Here is a 17,894-nt window from a genome sequence, read left to right on the forward strand (position 1 = left end):
ACGACCAAGGCGCCGCGCAGCCGATTGGACTCATCGCCACCTCCGGAAGGGTGGCACACCCACAGCGCTCATCCAGTGTGCCAGTTGATCCAGCCCAAGTCCAAGGCGAAAAGGCAACGCTGAAGGTTGAGGTACTTCTTTTAGCGGCTGAAACTCCGCGTTGGTACTTGAATTTGCTCGGCAACCCCGTCTTCTCACTTGATGGACTGATGGAGGCGTTGCTTGCTTGCCGGTTTTTGCACCTTGCTCCTTCGAGGTGAGGAAAAGAGGGTAACGTCGATAGGTAATGCCCTCCATCGACCAGTAAGAAGAGGAAAGGGGAACAGGGGAGACGAGTACGAGTTATCAATATCAGCATTGGTGGGACCGATATGTCGTTATCGTCGCCAAATGCCATCACCGATACGTCGTGGGCCCTCTGAGAATTGCATGCCAGACGCACAGTGGTGGAGCTTTTCTGCTAACATAAACTCTGGGGGTGGGCTAGAGGCGCAACTTCGTAGATTCGGGTGATTCACACCAGATGCACCAGTCATCCAACGCAATCCTCTTCATATTTCTGCATAATGATAGACAGCCATGGCAACTTATACGGACGAAGAAGAACTTTCTACCTACCAAAGTAAACCGACGTTGAATTTCACGGTCCGCATTGGGAAACCGTTAGAGACGGCTGTTTCTAGAACTAATAAAACGCCCTTCACTCTGCAATACAATACAAATTCATCCCCTCACGGATATTCAATGTGCAGCCTCGTCCCCCAGCTCCAATGGGCAGCCATAGTAATCTATAATGCTCGTTGTTCTCAGTATTCTGCTAGATGTTCAATGGGCAGCCCAGGCTCAGGCATGGACATGGGCCACAGTACCTTCGCACCAAAAGCTTGATCGGTCCTATCTGGTTCGATTACCACTCCCAAATAGGGCAGAATCCAAGATATGTCAGTGATCGCGGCCGGGGTATATCAAGCTAACGCAAGCTCTGGTGCCACGGGAATTGACTTTAGGAAGGTGAGCAATCTAGAAACCATTCTCGAAGAGCAAGCAGATAGCTGGGAGTCTTCCCCAGTGTTAGCCGCTCCTAAGCGCTGCTGTGCTGGAGCTCCAGCTCCCCAACCCCGCATCCGGGCCACACGACCGCCGACAGCTCTGAGCAAGGTCCCTTATCCGGCCTATCTATCGAGCCAGCCACATTCTCACGACATCCCCTCCGGTCACCGGACTCCCCGTCATCATTACCGACGTCCCCCAAACACGAAGACCACGATCAAATAATCACGGCAGCTATCTGATTATGGTCCCTTGACCGGGCACCCGAAACAATGGCTCTATCCACGAGGCCGCAGGCCTATACATGCGCACGATGCCTACTCCTCTCGAGCGCTAAGCGCACCTTCTCCACCTCCTCCGCTGCTCGAACCGCCCCAAGACGTACACAAGACTTCAACTCTGGTTTCACAAGCAGTTATGATCCGACTAGTGATACTGGACGCGGGCCCATGTTCAACAAGAACAACTTCGGAGTTCCGCAGTTCTATCCCCGAGACCTGAAGAAGCGTGTAGACGACTATGTTGTCGGCCAACATCGAGCGAAGAAGACCATCTGCTCCACCATCTTCAACCACTATCAAGGAGTGCGACGGAGAAGGCATCAGGAACACGAGGAGAAACTACAGAGAGAAAAGGCCGAGAGGCAACGCTATGCCCGAGATAGAGACATTCTCGAGAGGCGTGACATTCATCCTGTTCAAGGTCAGCGAGGTCGTCAATCTGCCTTCCAGCGCTTTCCTGCTGATGACGAGTGGCCCCAAGATGAGTTCCCCGGGCATGCTGAGTCTACGCAACACTTGGATGAAGGTTATGAGTCGTCAACCGGTTTCGACGGTTCCTATCTTGCCGAGGAACCTGCAACCCCTCCTCCAGTCAAGATTGACAAGAGCAACTTGCTGCTCATCGGTCCTACCGGTGTCGGAAAGACATACATACTAGAGTAGGCTTGCCATGGATACCCTCAATGTCTGCCAAAAGTCTAACATGCAACAGAACTTTAAGCAAGAAGCTCAACGTACCGTTCACGATATCCGATTGTAATGGATTCACCCAGGCCGGCTATATCGGACAGGATGTCGAGACATGCGTAGAGAGACTACTAATCGAATCGAATTACGACATCAAGGCTACAGAGCAGGGAATTATCGTCCTAGACGAATTCGATAAGCTGGCGAAAAGGGAGAGCATGAATGGCCGCGACGTTGGCGGAGAAGGCGTTCAACAAGCTTTACTCAAGCTCGTCGAAGGCTCCAAAGTAACAATCAACGTCAAGGACAACCGCTCGTCACGATCGACACCTCCTATTACAACAAATTATACTTCTTCGAGTTCAACGTCAGCCCCTCAATCGACTCCACCTCAGGGCAAGGTCGATCAGTACACAATCGACACGACAAACATTCTGTTCGTCTTTTGTGGTGCTTTCGTTGGTCTTGACAAGGTTATTGTCCGGAGAGTATCGAAGCCATCCATGGGCTTCGGCTCAGAACTGAAAGGAAAACATGGCCTCGCCGGCAATCAGCACGACTTACCGCGCCAATCATTCTCGCATCTGCCACATGTTGACCCCGAGGCACCAGCCTCAGCATACACTCCCTTGGACCTCACGACGCCAGTAGACCTGCAGGCATTTGGGTTCATCCCTGAACTAATTGGTAGAGTGCACAACATCTGTGCACTTAGTCCTTTATCCTTGAATGATCTTTACAGAATTCTGACTGAGCCGCGCAACTCCCTGGTTGCGCAATACACTGCTCTGTTCGAAACATACCCTTCCAAGCTACGCTTCACGCAGAAAGCCCTATATGCAATTGCGGAACGTGCTGCGAAGGCCGAGACCGGAGCTCGAGGCCTCAAAATGGAGATGGAGAGAGTTTTGGCAGAGCCGATTTTCGATGCGCCGATGTCATACGTCTTGATCACCGAAGGTTGCGTCAAGGGCACTGAGAAAGCCGGATACTGGGGCAAGGACGGCCGTTTGGAACTGGAGCGGCGTATGGCTGACGAGGACGCTGAACCTGGATCGCGGCCAGAGGATGTCACCTTTGAGCAGTATCGCGAGGCTGGCCAGAGTGGTGCATGAGGCTGTCGCAGACAATGAGCTTATGTTATATACATTTCCCTAGTTACGGAGTCTTGGAGTTGGCAAGGTGCTTGAGCTGGATTCATGATGCACGGAAATGTAAATACTCATGCATGAACGTTGCTCCTCATCAGTCGTGAAGTACTTGGTTGTTTCTGAAAAAACATTATCGCTGCACCTAATACTCGTGTGAATACGAAAGCCATGATGAATTCAGGTAGGAACATATGGCGAGTGGAGTTATCAGCTATTGTTAGTGATTCAATGCGAATGTCAAGTTGTCGGCGGAGACACCTCGGCTCGGACGGATATGGCGATGTTCGGAGAGGAGGAAGGGAGTCAGGGACTGAGGCGTGCATGCAAGCTGGCACCTGGGGGCGACGGCTCTCGTCACCCGGGGGATCGGGGACACGTAGGCATTGGGAGCCCGCACTTTCTCTTCTTCAGTGCCTGGAGAGCCTGGGAAAGGCAACAAGGCCCCAACATTTGCAAGATTCACCCGCAGTCCCCACGCCGAGTGGGATCCTTCAATTCCAGGTTGAATGGGCGAGTCTGGCAGCTTGGAGCCAGGCCAAAAGAAAAAAAAAAGTTTCCCGTCATTTCCTGAGGGCGAAGTTCCCAAGGCGTGCCAGGCTGCGGTGCTCCAATTGAACCCGAGCGTGGACCCGGTGTATCCCGGAGAGAGGAGCTCATCCAAATCGAGACTAGCGCAGCGAGGTAATTTTTCCTACTCAGATTCCGGTCACGTGACGCCCCCGAGCAAAGCTCTAACCGACGAAGCGTACATCCCGAGCAAAACTGCTCACTTCCTCCTAAGTCCTCCTCCAACTTTCAACCATCACCTCTCCACTCCCATCCGAAGTCGCCCTTAATCATCTGTGAAGATGTTCAAGAGGTTGGTACCAACTACCTGATCGACTTTTTGAACCATATCGCGTTCAATTGGCCCCAATTGAGCTAACCGGTCCCTCGCAGCGGCATTTCCTCCTTCGCCCGGGCGGCTCGCCCTTCCTTTGCGGCGACCGCTCCTCGCGCCATCAGACCTTCTACCTTCAGATTCCCTGCCTCCAGCAGATTCGCCAGCACTGCCGGTGTCGGTGATGGAAAGATCTACCAGGTGAGTGATGGCCTCGTTCATCCCTTCCGTTGACCCGAGGGCGATGTCGGTTACTGACAACAACAAACCAACAGGTCATTGGTGCCGTCGTCGACGGTTCGTACTATCCGAAGAAAACCCTTCAAAGGGGTTCGACCATCACGAAATCATCAAATACTAACGCGTGTATACAGTCAAGTTCGACACCGCCAAGCTCCCTCCCATTCTGAACGCCCTCGAGACGACAAACAACGACCAGAAGCTGGTTCTTGAGGTCGCGGTACGTACCTTTGGCGGATGGAAAAATATCCACTGCAAATTAGCAAAAGTCGAGTTTCATCTGACACGTCTGCACAGCAACACTTGGGTGAGAATGTCGTCCGCTGCATTGCCATGGACGGTTCGTATTCCCTCCCCTGGAAAAGTTTTTCGCGCTCGTACTCACAGTCCCCCTAGGTACCGAAGGTCTTGTCCGTGGCCGCCCTGCCACCGACACTGGTGCCCCTATCACCATTCCCGTCGGTCCCGCGACTCTTGGCCGTATCATTAACGTCACTGGTGACCCCATTGACGAGCGTGGCCCCATCAAGACCGAGAAGCGCCTTCCCATTCACACCGAGCCCCCTGAGTTCATCGACCAGTCCACCACCGCCGAGGTTCTCGTCACTGGTATCAAGGTCGTCGATCTTCTCGCTCCCTACGCTCGTGGTGGAAAGATTGGTCTCTTCGGCGGTGCAGGTGTCGGCAAGACCGTCTTCATTCAGGAGTTGATCAACAACATCGCCAAGGCCCACGGTGGTTACTCCGTCTTCACTGGTGTCGGTGAGCGTACCCGTGAGGGTAACGATCTGTACCACGAGATGCAGGAGACTTCCGTCATTCAGCTTGATGGCGAGTCCAAGGTCGCCTTGGTGTTCGGTCAGATGAACGAGCCCCCAGGTGCCCGTGCCCGTGTCGCCCTGACTGGTCTTACCATTGCCGAGTACTTCCGTGACGAGGAGGGACAGGATGGTGAGTTGAGAATTCGCTCTTCTTGATATTGAATCGCATTGCTAACAAATCCCCAGTGTTGCTCTTCATTGACAACATTTTCCGTTTCACCCAGGCCGGTTCCGAGGTGTCTGCCCTTCTGGGTCGTATCCCCTCTGCCGTCGGTTACCAGCCCACCCTCGCCATCGACATGGGTGGTATGCAGGAGCGTATTACCACCACCAAGAAGGGTTCCATTACTTCCGTCCAGGCCGTCTACGTCCCTGCTGACGATTTGACTGATCCCGCCCCCGCCACCACCTTCGCTCACTTGGACGCCACCACTGTCTTGTCCCGTGGTATCTCCGAGTTGGGTATCTACCCCGCTGTCGACCCTCTTGACTCCAAGTCTCGTATGCTGGACCCCCGTATTGTCGGCCAGGACCACTACGACACCGCCACCCGCGTCCAGCAGATTCTCCAGGAGTACAAGTCTCTTCAGGATATCATTGCCATTCTTGGTATGGACGAACTTTCTGAGGCTGACAAGCTCACCGTCGAGCGTGCCCGTAAGATCCAGCGTTTCCTGTCCCAGCCCTTCACCGTCGCCCAGGTTTTCACTGGTATCGAGGGTAAGCTGGTCGACCTGAAGGAGACCATTTCCTCCTTCAAGGCCATTCTCTCTGGTGAGGGTGACAACCTTCCCGAGGGTGCCTTCTACATGGTCGGTGACTTCGCCTCGGCCAAGGAGAAGGGTGAGAAGATTCTGGCGGAGTTGGAGAAGAACTAAACGATTCGCGACGAAAATACCAAATGACGTCGAGAGTTGGGGCGTTGAGCCTGTGTATAGAAGAGGAACGATGGAACGGGGAGGTTTCTTAGCTCAATCCAAGTCTCTTTTGTGAGCTGTGTACCAAGAAATCTACTTAATTCCTCTTGTAGTTGAGAGAATCTCCTTATTTCTTCAGCCGTTTTCCCACCATGCTAGTGACTCGCCATGCTTCCCGACTGGTGACATGCTCGTGATTATCCCATTCGGTTTATGACTGGGAGCAAGTGTTCCACCCTTATACCTAGATGAGGACGTCTCATTATATAATTGACAATATCCCTTGCCCGAAGGTTCCAACGAACGCTACGGCACTATGTCATCACTTGGCCAGCATCTCCTAAAGTAATCACACGGATGGCAGCGCCATGACTGAGAGCAGTGAATTCTCGAGCTAGCTAGCATGTTGGAGGAAAGTCACTACCAGCTTCGAGTCTTGCTTTCCAGGCATTGGCGTATTGCTCACAAAGTGTTGTGGATACTCCAGAGGCTTGAAGGTTCACTGTTCTCCCTCGACAGAATTGTCCAAGATACAACGCGCTTCCTCAAGCAGCTGTGGCGTAAGATAAACAGCTCGAGCTGAGCTGTATCCTACGTCGTACTCGATGAGAAAGCCACACTACGGTTGGTATGGAGAGCTATCTAAGCAGAGATCTCTTGCTTGATCTTCTGATGTTCAAAGTCGGGGTCTTTTTGCATTGTCCGCTTGAATCGCTCGGTCAGACACCCGCATCTTGCAGACCGAGGTGGTCAGTTCCATATCAATCTGCTGCTGGTAAGGTAGGAATTTCACATCCTCTTTTATTTATGGATGGTGCTCTTTGATGCTATCTAGTCTTTTGAGCATAATCCGACCAGAATATACGCAGAGTAACATAGGGTGTGATTGGGAGGCGGAGGTCACTTGAGTATCTAGATATTCTATAATTGAACGTACTTGCAGAACAAGACGAATAACGCGAGTGTTATCATGCGTAGAGGGGTTCAGCAGCATACCATGGCTCTGGTAGACTATTCCACTTAGTTGACGAGTCCGGTCTTGCACTTATAGGCGGGAGAAAATAGACTCATAGACGCGAGAATATAAAGGTCCGGCTCAGATCTTTAGAATCCCGAGGGCGCCTTCACCTTGTCTTGCGCTGAGTAGCCTCTCGTGATACTCGCTGACTGTCTCAGAGAATTAGTGAATCTTCAATGTCCAACGTCATCAAAACGCTTGCCGGCATACCTCCAGTCCGAGCTCGTCATTCTTGCCGTCTACCTTTTTCGAAGTAAGTCGGCACCTGGGTCTATCTAGATGCGAAGCTCTGAGGGTCGAGACTGACCAATGTTGCAACGAAGTTGAAAATTGGTATCAAATTCCTCTGGTGCGTCTTAGAAAGAGCAAACCACCAACAGGCTTACAGTAAAGGGAGATAGGTATTGGAAGCGGAGTGAGTAAGATTACAAGGAGACGCCCAGTGTGTAAGGTGCTCGGCCAGTTAAGCTCGTCCTCCTGCGTACATTGGGCGTCCCAAGACCATGTCAGGATCAAGGAATGCCAGCTATTGCAGTGGCCTCAATGTCATATTGTCAGTATCGACAGAGCATTGTACCATACGAGATAAAATTTCAATGTCTGCCTTGTAGGCGGGAGGGCTTTGAGAGCAGAGGAGCTAAGCAGGTTGAGTTCATTGAGTTATAAATACCACTAGGGATGCTGGAGGATGGTAGTCAATTAGAGTGAGCCCGTATAAAACAGGGGAAGCTCGACGCATGGAGTAGTGTGCCTCTGTACCCGGCCATCCCCAATCTGGCAGAGCGGGATTGGCTCGTTGTAGGCGAACGCGGCTGTCCGTCTCTAGTGACAATGACGATAGTAGTGATGATGATGGCCTCACAACTAATCCTCATGCAAGCCTTAACATCATTATACAGCCATCTCTTATAGATCGTCAGCTTTGCCTTTGAACGTATTCGTGAACGGATACCTTATACCTAAAAGATAAGTAAGCCCTACCTATAGTCGACTCTCGTGCTAACGTATTCGAGGACGGATACGCTGCATCCACTCGGGCGAGCCAGACGGAGAAGAAGTTCAGAAACAATACCTGGAGAGCAAAAGAACTATCATTAACGATTCCCTAGATATAGGTGTGATAGGTCACCCTGTCATTATCTCATTATACCTAACTTGATCGCTCTACCCACTTAAGGCTCACCAGCAGCAGGTCCATGCGTGTCCCGTTCCGTCATGTAGCAGTCACGCGTTTTTTTATACCTATTGAGACCCTTTACTCACGTGATTGAGCAGATACCGTCGTACCTCGGGTGAGCCTGATGGAAAAGAGGAAAGCTGCCGTAGTTCACCGTGCCTGCATGAGAAAGATATCCTGGGTCATATTCCCAGACCAAAAGATCCGCCCTGTCTCACTCAGAGTCCAGTTCCTAGACATCTCGCAGTTGACGACTTGCTCCGAGGGCCCATTGCCCCTTGCGTGGGATCTCACGTTCAGTCAGTCAGCGTTCGCGTTTTTGCACCTTATCAAAATTCTTATGCTCACATAATTCTCATTGGTGTGAAGGTGGGCCTTTTCTCTCGTTTCTGTTTCTGTTGATATTGGTGTACTTGGAAAACACTTCTCTATGTACACGTTAGCCTTGTCCGTGAAAAGACTCACGTGCCGCAGCCCGAACACAGTTGAGTCTTTGTACATGTAGTCGTTGGTGGAGTGAATGGCTTGCTGCTTTGCGTTCACTCACGTTGGCTTGGCTCGAAGTGTACCCTGTGGCAGCTAGCCAAAGATGATAAGCGAGACTCAGGAACCGTGATTTTATTTCCCTGCAAGCTTTGCGTCCCTTGAAAGAAGATGATTAAGTGAATAGTCCGCGGCAGCTAGACTTACTTCAAGTGGCCAACTTGCAGTTTGTAATCACATACCCATGGGCTGGAGTTTGTCTTGACCTCTTTCTCAGGGGAGCCTTTCAACCTAAAAGAAGAAGAGGAAACACCACAAACTAGATAGTCAAAGACGGAGTTCGAACCTGATGCAGAGGCTCCGGCCGAACGCAGAGGGGGTAGTGAGCATACATTTGCTAGGAGCGCTTCCGCCTCTCATTTGTCTTATTCCTTTCCGGGATCTATTGAGGCTACACGTTGTAAAGTAAGGCTGGCGATCCTGAGGTTAAAGAGTGCTGGGCACCCGTCAAGCTTTCACATACTCATATACGAAGGCTTCAACAAGATGGGAAAATAGAAGGAGGAAATATGTAAAGCCATGTTCATCTTAAATATTAGAAGTAAAGATTTCCACGGAGGGGAATTCTGCTCCGGAAGTTGCACATGCTGGATTTCAAGAAGCAGATGATTTTTGTTATGTTGCTTGTCTCCTTATGAAGTAAGGGACTCGAAGTAGGTTCTCATTTGCAACCAAGCATCAAATCATGTAGTTTCCATTTGAACGAGTATATCTTGATATGGCTTGTCGACATGTCATCCATCCAACCCCATCATAGCCAGCATGCTGACGCCAGGAGGATAGTCGTCTCTCACTTCTCCCACAACGCTCTGTCTACTAGATTTTGCATGTTACAGATATTCATTTCATCCCTTTGCAGTTGAAGGCATGAACAGTGCATCTTTCAGCAACTAAGCCTCGGTTCATGATAATGCATCATCAGCGGCAGTAGAGATGCTGGAGGCGTATTATGCACCAAGAGAACCGTGTTCATTAACGTGGCATGCTGCCACTGACTGTCCAACTACTGAATTGTATGGGTATCTGTCGCGAGAACAACTTTCCCGTCCCATGAAGTCACCACCCCATGGAACCTCCATATTCAAGCCCTTTTTGTGCCTTCGAGATGCCTGTTACCCAAAGGAAAAGATCATCCGTATTAAATCTTCTTTCATCATAATCATCATCCTTCGTAAAGGAGAAGCCTGCACCGTGGCAATGCATCTCCCATCTATGCGCCGTTATTGCCCCCGTTGGCGGAGCCAGTGGAGGCAGTATGGTGATGCCCAAGACCGAGCACTCTTTGAAGGCTCTTCCTAATACCCTTTCCGGTGCCGTCGTCCTGGCCATCAGCTGCCTTCTCGCCTCTACCTAAGAATCCAAAGCTCATCCTACGAGTGGGATTTGGGCCCTGCCCATCCGTCACTGACTTCTTGCGCCGTCGTACGGCCACGATACCGGGTTCCGCGGCCGAGGGCTTCGGTGGCCACTCGCCGTCCCGCTTCCAGCCAACCACGCACGCCCGGATCATGTCTGACAAGTTGACGGGACAGGAGGGTGTCAGCGCATGGACAATGACTTTCTCGTATAGGGAAATGTATACGGAGGGAGTAATAGATGCGCGCATCGGGTTACCCGGTGGGAGCAGTGGCGCTGGAACAGGAATGAGTGTCTCGACGGGGTATGTCGTTGACGTGGGAGATGCCGTCGACTTTTGAGACTCTTTAGACTTTATCGCGGTGAGTTCCTTGGACGGGTCCTTGGAGAGCTCAGAGCCGTCTGAGACAGCGGCTGAAGCTTCGTTGCTCACCCGCTGTTGCAGGGAATGCGCAGGCGACGCTGGTGAGGCGGGAGCGGGTTGAGGATGGGAGAACGATGTGCGGAAGAAGAGGCGGCGTGGGGAGAGAGGGGAGAACGTCTGCGTAGGAGAAACGGGCTTGGTGCGAACGCGCACCGTTCTTGCGCCTGTCCAGGCATTGCGCCTTGCCTCAAAGCAAGCCAACCCTTCATTCCATTCCATCTCCTCGCGCAGGGCTCGCCGTCTCCGCGCACGCTTGTCTGCTATAGAGGCCTTGACTGTCGCGCCGATTGCATCGGGGCTGTCGAAACGGAATGGAGAGAGAGATAGGGGAGGATCTTCGTCGGACAGGTCAGACACCCATTCTAGGCGAGGTTTGAAACGCGCGGCATCTTCTGAGACGGTGCTGTAGACGGACTCAGCGTCGCTGTCTTCCTCTTCGTCTTCTTCTTCTTCGCTGTCTGTTGTGTGAATGGCTTCATCATTCGAGGTCGCCGTAGCTTCGACCTTTGGTTCAGAAGTTTCTTGTTGCGGTTTCTCGGCGGTGTCCTGTTCGGGTGTTGCACTAACATCGGGTGTAGCATCGCCGTTCTGGGGCGGGGGTACGACTGGTGGCCATACGAATTCCCAATCGTTGCGAATTTTGGCGGTCAAGTACTTCTTGACAGCTGCCTTTTGCTTTTCTTTGTCCTTGCTAAGCAGATCAGGATCGTAGTCGGGCAAGTCCAAGGCCAGAGGCTGCTGTGACATGGACAGACGGAACTTGGCCAGCGGTGAGCGTGAAGACTTGTACATGTCTGAGAAGAGCATCTTGGAGTTCGAGGAGGAGGAAGGAGGTGGGTCTGGCTTTGACGAGGGGTTGGCCGACGGCGCAGCTGACGAGGAAGGAGAAGCAGGAGGCATGAGAGGCGAGTCGAGGGACGAGGAAGCGGGCGCCGTCCGCTTTATATGAAGGGCAAGTGAAGCTTCGGGCAGGGTGGCCGCGGGCGTAGCAGTAGCAGTAGCAGCTAATGCTGGCGGCGTAGCAGCAGCAGCCGCAGCCGTCTCCGTCGCAGTCGCGTGCGGGGTGGGCTGGTGGTGCGGGTGAGGGTGAGGGTGATGGAGCTGGGGCGCGCCGACGTCTGGATCTGGGACCGGGACTAGGACTGGGACTGGGGTGGTGGTCGCGGCCACGGGTGGCCTGATGTTGGTTTCCAAGGGGGCTGGACTGTCAGTTATATCAATCCTGTCATGTATATGGCCTGTACGCTGTTTTGGTTTTGTGCAACACGACACTCATAAGTCATGCAACATGCACCGCATCCAGGGTGCTGTGGACAAAATGAAAACGGGGTAAAGCAAGAAGGAGGAGGAGGAGGGTTGTGTTGGAGTAGCGTGTGCCACTCTTTGGCATCGTGTATGAATAGGTAGGTATTGGGGTCAAGTATCGGCTCGCAAGCCAAGATGGTCCAGACCCTTGCTCTGTCTACCACCTATTCCATTTCTGTCTGTATTGGGGCAATTCGGGGGGAGGCACATGGGAATAGATATAAAATAAAGGTGGAGGATGGACAAGTGAAGAAAGGGCCGGGCTACACCAGGCAATCGGAGTTGATGCCTGTACTGTGTAGTGCGTGTACCTAGTAGCGCACGCGCGGGTGAAAGAGAAGGTCAAGGAGAGGAGGCAGAAGCTGCCAGGACCATCTCGGTTTAGCGCCCTGTGTCTCATTCACTCACCTTGATCTGACGAAGGAGGAGCGGTGACCTCTTCGCCACGGGGAGCAGAAGCAGTAGCAGGTGCAGTAGCAGTAGTAGGATCAGACGCAGACGCAGATGCAGACGTAAGGTGGTGGTGATCTTGTTGGCTGGGCATAGATGTAGCAGTGGATGGCGCCTCGGCGTGCGAAGAAGGTAACGCCATGATATGTGAAAGAAGGGGATCAACCAGCCCAAGTATTCGTACTCCTACTACACGTGTACGAGACGAGGGGGCGTTCCAGGGTCCAACAAGGCATGAAGTTCGTTCGGGCAAGCAAAAAAAAAGTCAGAAAAGAAGCGAAAGGCAATTCTGACTCTATTTCTTGCGTCTTACGCTAAGGTAGTTGGGGAAAGCACATCCGCCAGGGCCAAATTTTCCCTCCTTCCCAAAGGTTAAGAAAAGGTGGGCAGGGATCCATCATACCTAGGTAGGTACAGTATTTACGGAGCACATCCACCAAGCAACATCAGGGAACCAGAGTCCAATGTCACCACTTTAGTTGCACTTGCCCTCGTGTCTGAGTTTGTGCCTGTCAGCAAGTGCCACCTCTATCTAAAGTATGTGCACCTTCCACGGTATTATCCAATATCACGAAAAAGTCACCTTGAGCCGGCCAGTCTGGCAAGGTGCTTGCCGGCCTGCCTGCCTGCCAATGACGGTACAACATGCGAACTCAGGTCACTCTGAAGGTTGACCTTGCGCTTTCGATAGTAAGGACCTGGAAAGTGGGGAGACGAGGGACAGGACCTTTGGTGTGATTGTCCACGCGACATGGCTCTGCAAAAGTTTGCCCTCCCAGAGTGACATCGCCATCGGCATCGGATCCGAGCTCACCTCTCACCTCACAGAAAGACGATGCCACTTGGAAAACCTCGTCGGTCAGCTGGCCTAGCCTGGCAAATCCGCCCTGGCTTTTTTGCCCCGTCGGTATCGCTCTTTTCACTACCCAACACCTCTACCAACACAGTAGAGTCCGAGAAAGAGGGTCCTCCAACTGGAAGCCGTCTCTAAGCTAGGACACTGTCATTGGCTTGGCATGACAAGCCAAAAGGACGGGAGGGTCCTCTGGCGCCAGCCAGCAGCTTCTGGTGAGCTGCAGCGTACCCGTGAGTTTGCTTGATTGCTCGATATCTTACGGAGCTTGCCTGCGGCTTGCTGACTTGCCAATCTCCTTGAGTTTGCCAAGCTGGTTCGCTGCTTGATTCTCGCTCCTGCCCACCGACCAGTAAGCTCGACCGGTGTTGTAGCCTGTACAAGTAATATCGTAGGTAGGTCTCAATGAACCCCCGTCCCGGCTTCTTGCAGGTGCAGATCCGGGGTGTGGTTGGCTCCCTGGACCACGAAAGAAACATGAACACCCCAGACGCGGAGAGCTGCAGTCAACCACCACCACCACCACCTCATCAGTCAGCCAGTATTGGACCCAGTACCAAAGCAATTTACCGAGGTAGGTACTACTGTAGGCTGTGCGGTATACCAGTTATCCAGAGGGATGTAAGCTTGCTGACTGGGAGAAACATAGTTCAACTCCAACCGAGAGAGTGAACAGACCCCGGCCAGTGAATCATGACGTTGGATATTTCTAATCCATCAGAATCATTCAACGGCAGCGTTCGACGGTTAAACCGCAACCCCATATTTTTTTCTTTCCCCCAGATCCGCTTCAACGTGCGCGCCCCTTTTTCTTTCGGACATCGCACCACTTGCACATATCGGCAATGAGGCTCGGGGGATGACTATACAAGCAAGCGACGCACTCCGTCTATCGGACCAAGTAGAGAGGAAATCAAGCTACGGATACCTAAGGTAAGGTACTCAAGCTTTATCCAAGATCGCTACCTTACTTGGCTTCCATCTGCCTAGCTGACTCGGTGCTTGAAAACACCCCCTTGGGCAACACTCAACGCTCGCCCAAACCTCGGTCCAGAATCTTCACTACGGATGTATCCATCGCTGCTCCGTGCCTTTGCGGAGAAGTAGCTGCCAATTGCTTCAACTCTTTCAGGCAAGGTCTGAGGCGGGGGAGAGACACCACATGACTGACGCCTTCTCGCGCTCTGCAAGGATCTCCCACCAATCTGATTATATAAGCCAGCGACTGCTCCACGGGGATGCTCCGTACCTTAGCGTGGTAAGGATCGTCGCTTGTCGCATCACCCCACAGCCGAACCGCTCATGTGTCGAGCGCTGGATTGACGACAGACCGGACGGCCAGCTCCGAAGCTTAAGGGTCGTGTGTATTCCGTGATTTGCAATCAGTGAGCTGATGTCTTCACAAGATTCCCCATGTTGCATGCTTTTGGAGATAAGGCTGAAGCAATTGAGTGCCGGTCATGTACTCCGTATGCCCTTGAAAGTAAAAAAGTCTAGATCCGTTACTTTGTTTTAGGCTACTCCTGATTATGTGTACTGTGAAATGATGCCAATTTTCGCCTAGCGCCGCTCCTTCCCCCCCAAACGACACGACCTTTGACTGTGGAGGTGAGCTCCCATCTGCATTCCAGGTGTCTCGTAACTCGAATACAGCTTGTGATATCCCTCGAAGAATAACAGCCAAGCCTCAAGAAAGGGGTTCAACGCATCGAGGTCTTTCTATGCGACTTCCTCAACCATCTTGCCAGATTTCAGACCTGGAGGTCCAAACACCTTGCCAGTCGGTCCTCCGATAATCTCCTCGGGAACAGCAACGATGCTGCCCTTCTTGGAGTTGACCCAGCGGACAAAGGCGACGTCGGGCTTTGATGAGTCGCCGCCGGGCGTGTCCTCGCCATTGGCTCCCTTGCCCTTGGTCTTGGGCGCCTGTTTCTTCAAAAGCTTGTTGATGGTTTCCATCTATTGTTTAGCGGTTAGCATACGCCTGCAAATAGCCCAGTCATCCGCAAACAATGATAATACTTGCCTTGACTTCTTCGTTGCGCTTGTCAGACAGGTTGCGTCGTCGACGTGCCATTTCTGCCCTTCTCATCGATAATTCTTCGGCAGTGAAGACCTTCTTTGCTTGGACCTCTGTTGTGATTCCATATTAGTGTTTTGCTTTTTGTCAGGATGCCTCGCAAAACGGCGCATTCTTACCGTCTGAAAGTTTCATATACTGCTGAGGCTCGTCCTCGAAGCGAGCCCGCTGTCTCCTCGTCATCTTGGTCAAATCGGGTGTGCCCTCACGACTGCCCAGATCGCTGTCGAGCTCGCCTTCGGCATCCGCTCCCACAGTCTCGTCCGCGACTTCAATCTCCTCTTCCTCTTCGCCCTCTGCGTCTTCTTCTTCGCCTTCGGCATCTTCCTCTTCACCTTCAGCATCCTCTTCTTCGTCTTCGTCGTCTTCGTCGTCCTCATCATCGTCGTCGCCGGCGCCCCCAACATCGATGCTCATGTTCATCGTGTTCTCAGGGTCACTGACTTCAATCTCGCTGAGCTCCTCCTCGTCATCGTCATCGTCCTCAATCACTCTCGCCGCTGCTGGTCGTCGAGGAGTAACCTTTCCAGCCTTGGGCAAGGAGATCTTGATGGTGGGGGCTGCAGGGGTGTCCATGTCGATGTCGCCATCGGCATCTTCCTCCTCGCCCTCGGCGTCGACTTCCATGTCGTCGTCATCGCCATCTGCGTCAGGCTCCTCCATTTCCTCGTCTTCGTCTTCGTCCTCCTCGTCGCTATCGGATTCTACAACGTAGCTCTTCTTTGGGCCACGGTTGCGTCTGCCGGCAACGACCTCACTGTTGACCGAAATACTGTTTCCCGTCGAGTTCCGCCCCCTGCTGGTGGCCTCGCGAAGCTTGTTCGCGGGTACCTTGACAGTGAGGTTCAGGTGCTCACTTCCTGGTGACGAGGGCGGGCCGCGGGATACGCCCGAGGTCCGGCCATCTGAGCGGCGAGCACGGGTAGACATGCTGCTGGTTCGCTCGCTATCGGCCCAGTCAGTAATCTGTTCTTGCGCCTTCTTGGCCGCCGAGCGGCGCGGTCGCGAAGCCATGTCTGGGAATATGCGTATATGCGAAGGCTGATCTGTCTCGTGGGTTGTCTTGGCAGAAGAACAATGACGCGCGAAGGGGGGTTACGCCACGTATGAGCGGTTTATGTACGGAAGGAAGATGGGATATCTCGGGGTGAAAAGGTTTAGGGGGGTTTCGGGATGATGGTGGGGGAGTTTTTTATCCAAGATTGGACGCGGGAGGTTGAATTAAGGTAAGCTCGGGGGGCCGGTCCAGACAAGGAAGGGGAAGGGGAAAGGTGAGGTGGCACTGCTGCTAGGGAATCTGATCCCTTGATACGGGAGATGAGGTAAGGCAGTCAATGTAGTTGGCCGAGATGCAACTTTAGCCCGGGTAGGTTTCAACGCCTTCTTTTCTTAATGAATCGCACACGCACGCGCGGGGCGCCTTTTTCGGTTTCTTCTTAAACCACCCGGGGACTCTCGAGTCTCGACACGGCCACTTTCCCAACAAGAACTATGTCGTGGAACCAAATCGGATTCGAGGAGTATGCACAACCCCGGCCGATATAATCTCTCTTTCTTCTCAGAGATGTTGGATTGCGTATTGATGTCGTTGCCGCTTGCCTCACTTGACTTGGCACAGCAATACGGCGATGTTGATATTGTGATTTGAAGGAGGAGAGACAAGTACGAGGTGAAGTTTGATGGAAATGCAGCGTGGAGATGTGACGGAGTGACAAGGAAAAAGCTAAAAGGAAGAGGTCGCATCTGCGATGGGATTTTGAGCTTACCGATTGATTGATACCTTACGGAGGATAGACGACGCTTAGCCGCAGCAAGCAAGATGGGCGCGGGCAAACAGGCGGACGGCAAGTGGGATGGATAATCGCCTTTTTGGTGGCCTATCGCCCTCACAACTGGATACCAGGCACAGAGCAACCTTGCCGGGACGGTTTTGGTGGCTGTGGCCAAGCCAAGCCGCAGAAGGCAGAAAAAAAAAAGTGAACCCCCTGGAAAATGGGAACTGAGACTTTTGGGATCGATTGGATCTTGTCGCCTCCTGCGCGCGTGCTGCAGCTGTCGCTTCTTCTCTTTTCTTTGCTCTCCTGCGTTTCTTTCGTGTGACGCTTGGTTTCTCAACCCCTAGCGCGTGAGCTTTCGTTCCTGTCCCCCTTTACTTAGCGAGTCCACTCCCCAACTGTCTCCTGCTCATCTGGTACACAGTGACATGAGCAATTGGCCCGGTGCGAGCTTACCTTAATCCCTGGTCGCGCGGCGAGGTGTGTCGGTGAAGGACGGCCCAGTTGAAGAGACGGTTGGAGATCGTCGGTGACCACGCGGCAGAGCGAATCGGATGATCCCGATTGAGAGCCTCTGTTGGCTTGAAACAGGAGTGAACCTGGTACGGAGTACGCCTTGAGGGTGACTTTCGAGGCGGGCGAGAGATGGATAACGATTGCTATAGTTGAGACGGATTCTCAATGAGCATTGCTTGTGCTGGTCTGGTTCCTACTCACCTTGAGTTCAGCCTTTCACCAGAGCACTGAAGTCCGCTGAAGCGCGCCGGATGTCGAAAACGGAAGCCCCGTTTTTGGGGTGGTCGCCATGGGCACCGTGCATTGGGCCCAGCACCGTGTAGAACTGAAGGACCTCCAGGTCAGCGAATGGTCGTTACGTGCTGGAACA

The 17,894-nt window shown here is 52.7% G+C and overlaps 4 protein-coding genes across 4 annotated transcripts; 2 read left to right on the forward strand and 2 right to left on the reverse strand.

Annotated features, from left to right (window-relative positions):
* Window positions 1-947: 947 nt before the first annotated feature.
* Window positions 948-3,262, forward strand: HER10_EVM0010773 (ATP-dependent Clp protease). Its single transcript, XM_035480222.1, has 2 exons — window positions 948-1,990; window positions 2,044-3,262. The coding sequence occupies exons 1-2, from the start codon at window positions 1,323-1,325 to the stop codon at window positions 3,131-3,133; spliced, it is 1,758 nt and encodes a 585-aa protein (XP_035330030.1). The 5' UTR covers window positions 948-1,322; the 3' UTR covers window positions 3,134-3,262.
* A 328-nt stretch (window positions 3,263-3,590) lies between these two features.
* Window positions 3,591-6,164, forward strand: HER10_EVM0010142 (ATP synthase F1). The gene is made up of 7 exons (XM_035479611.1): window positions 3,591-4,028; window positions 4,109-4,250; window positions 4,325-4,346; window positions 4,424-4,509; window positions 4,587-4,629; window positions 4,686-5,240; window positions 5,297-6,164. The coding sequence occupies exons 1-7, from the start codon at window positions 4,018-4,020 to the stop codon at window positions 5,986-5,988; spliced, it is 1,551 nt and encodes a 516-aa protein (XP_035329945.1). The 5' UTR covers window positions 3,591-4,017; the 3' UTR covers window positions 5,989-6,164.
* Window positions 6,165-9,677: 3,513 nt separating this feature from the next.
* On the reverse strand, window positions 9,678-12,574 carry HER10_EVM0006274 (uncharacterized protein). Its single transcript, XM_035475865.1, has one exon. The coding sequence runs from the start codon at window positions 11,443-11,445 to the stop codon at window positions 9,976-9,978; it is 1,470 nt and encodes a 489-aa protein (XP_035329449.1). The 5' UTR covers window positions 11,446-12,574; the 3' UTR covers window positions 9,678-9,975.
* A 2,079-nt stretch (window positions 12,575-14,653) lies between these two features.
* On the reverse strand, window positions 14,654-17,731 carry HER10_EVM0001816 (uncharacterized protein). Its single transcript, XM_035471551.1, has 3 exons — window positions 15,353-17,731; window positions 15,180-15,286; window positions 14,654-15,112 (listed from the first exon to the last, which is right to left on the reverse strand). Exons 1-3 carry the CDS (start codon window positions 16,245-16,247, stop codon window positions 14,873-14,875), a joined length of 1,242 nt encoding a protein of 413 aa, XP_035328909.1. The 5' UTR covers window positions 16,248-17,731; the 3' UTR covers window positions 14,654-14,872.
* Between the last annotated feature and the right edge of the window lie 163 nt (window positions 17,732-17,894).

This window comes from Colletotrichum scovillei (genome assembly GCF_011075155.1).
Source record: "Colletotrichum scovillei strain TJNH1 chromosome Unknown Contig00009, whole genome shotgun sequence".
Classification (NCBI taxonomy): Eukaryota; Fungi; Ascomycota; class Sordariomycetes; order Glomerellales; family Glomerellaceae; genus Colletotrichum; species Colletotrichum scovillei.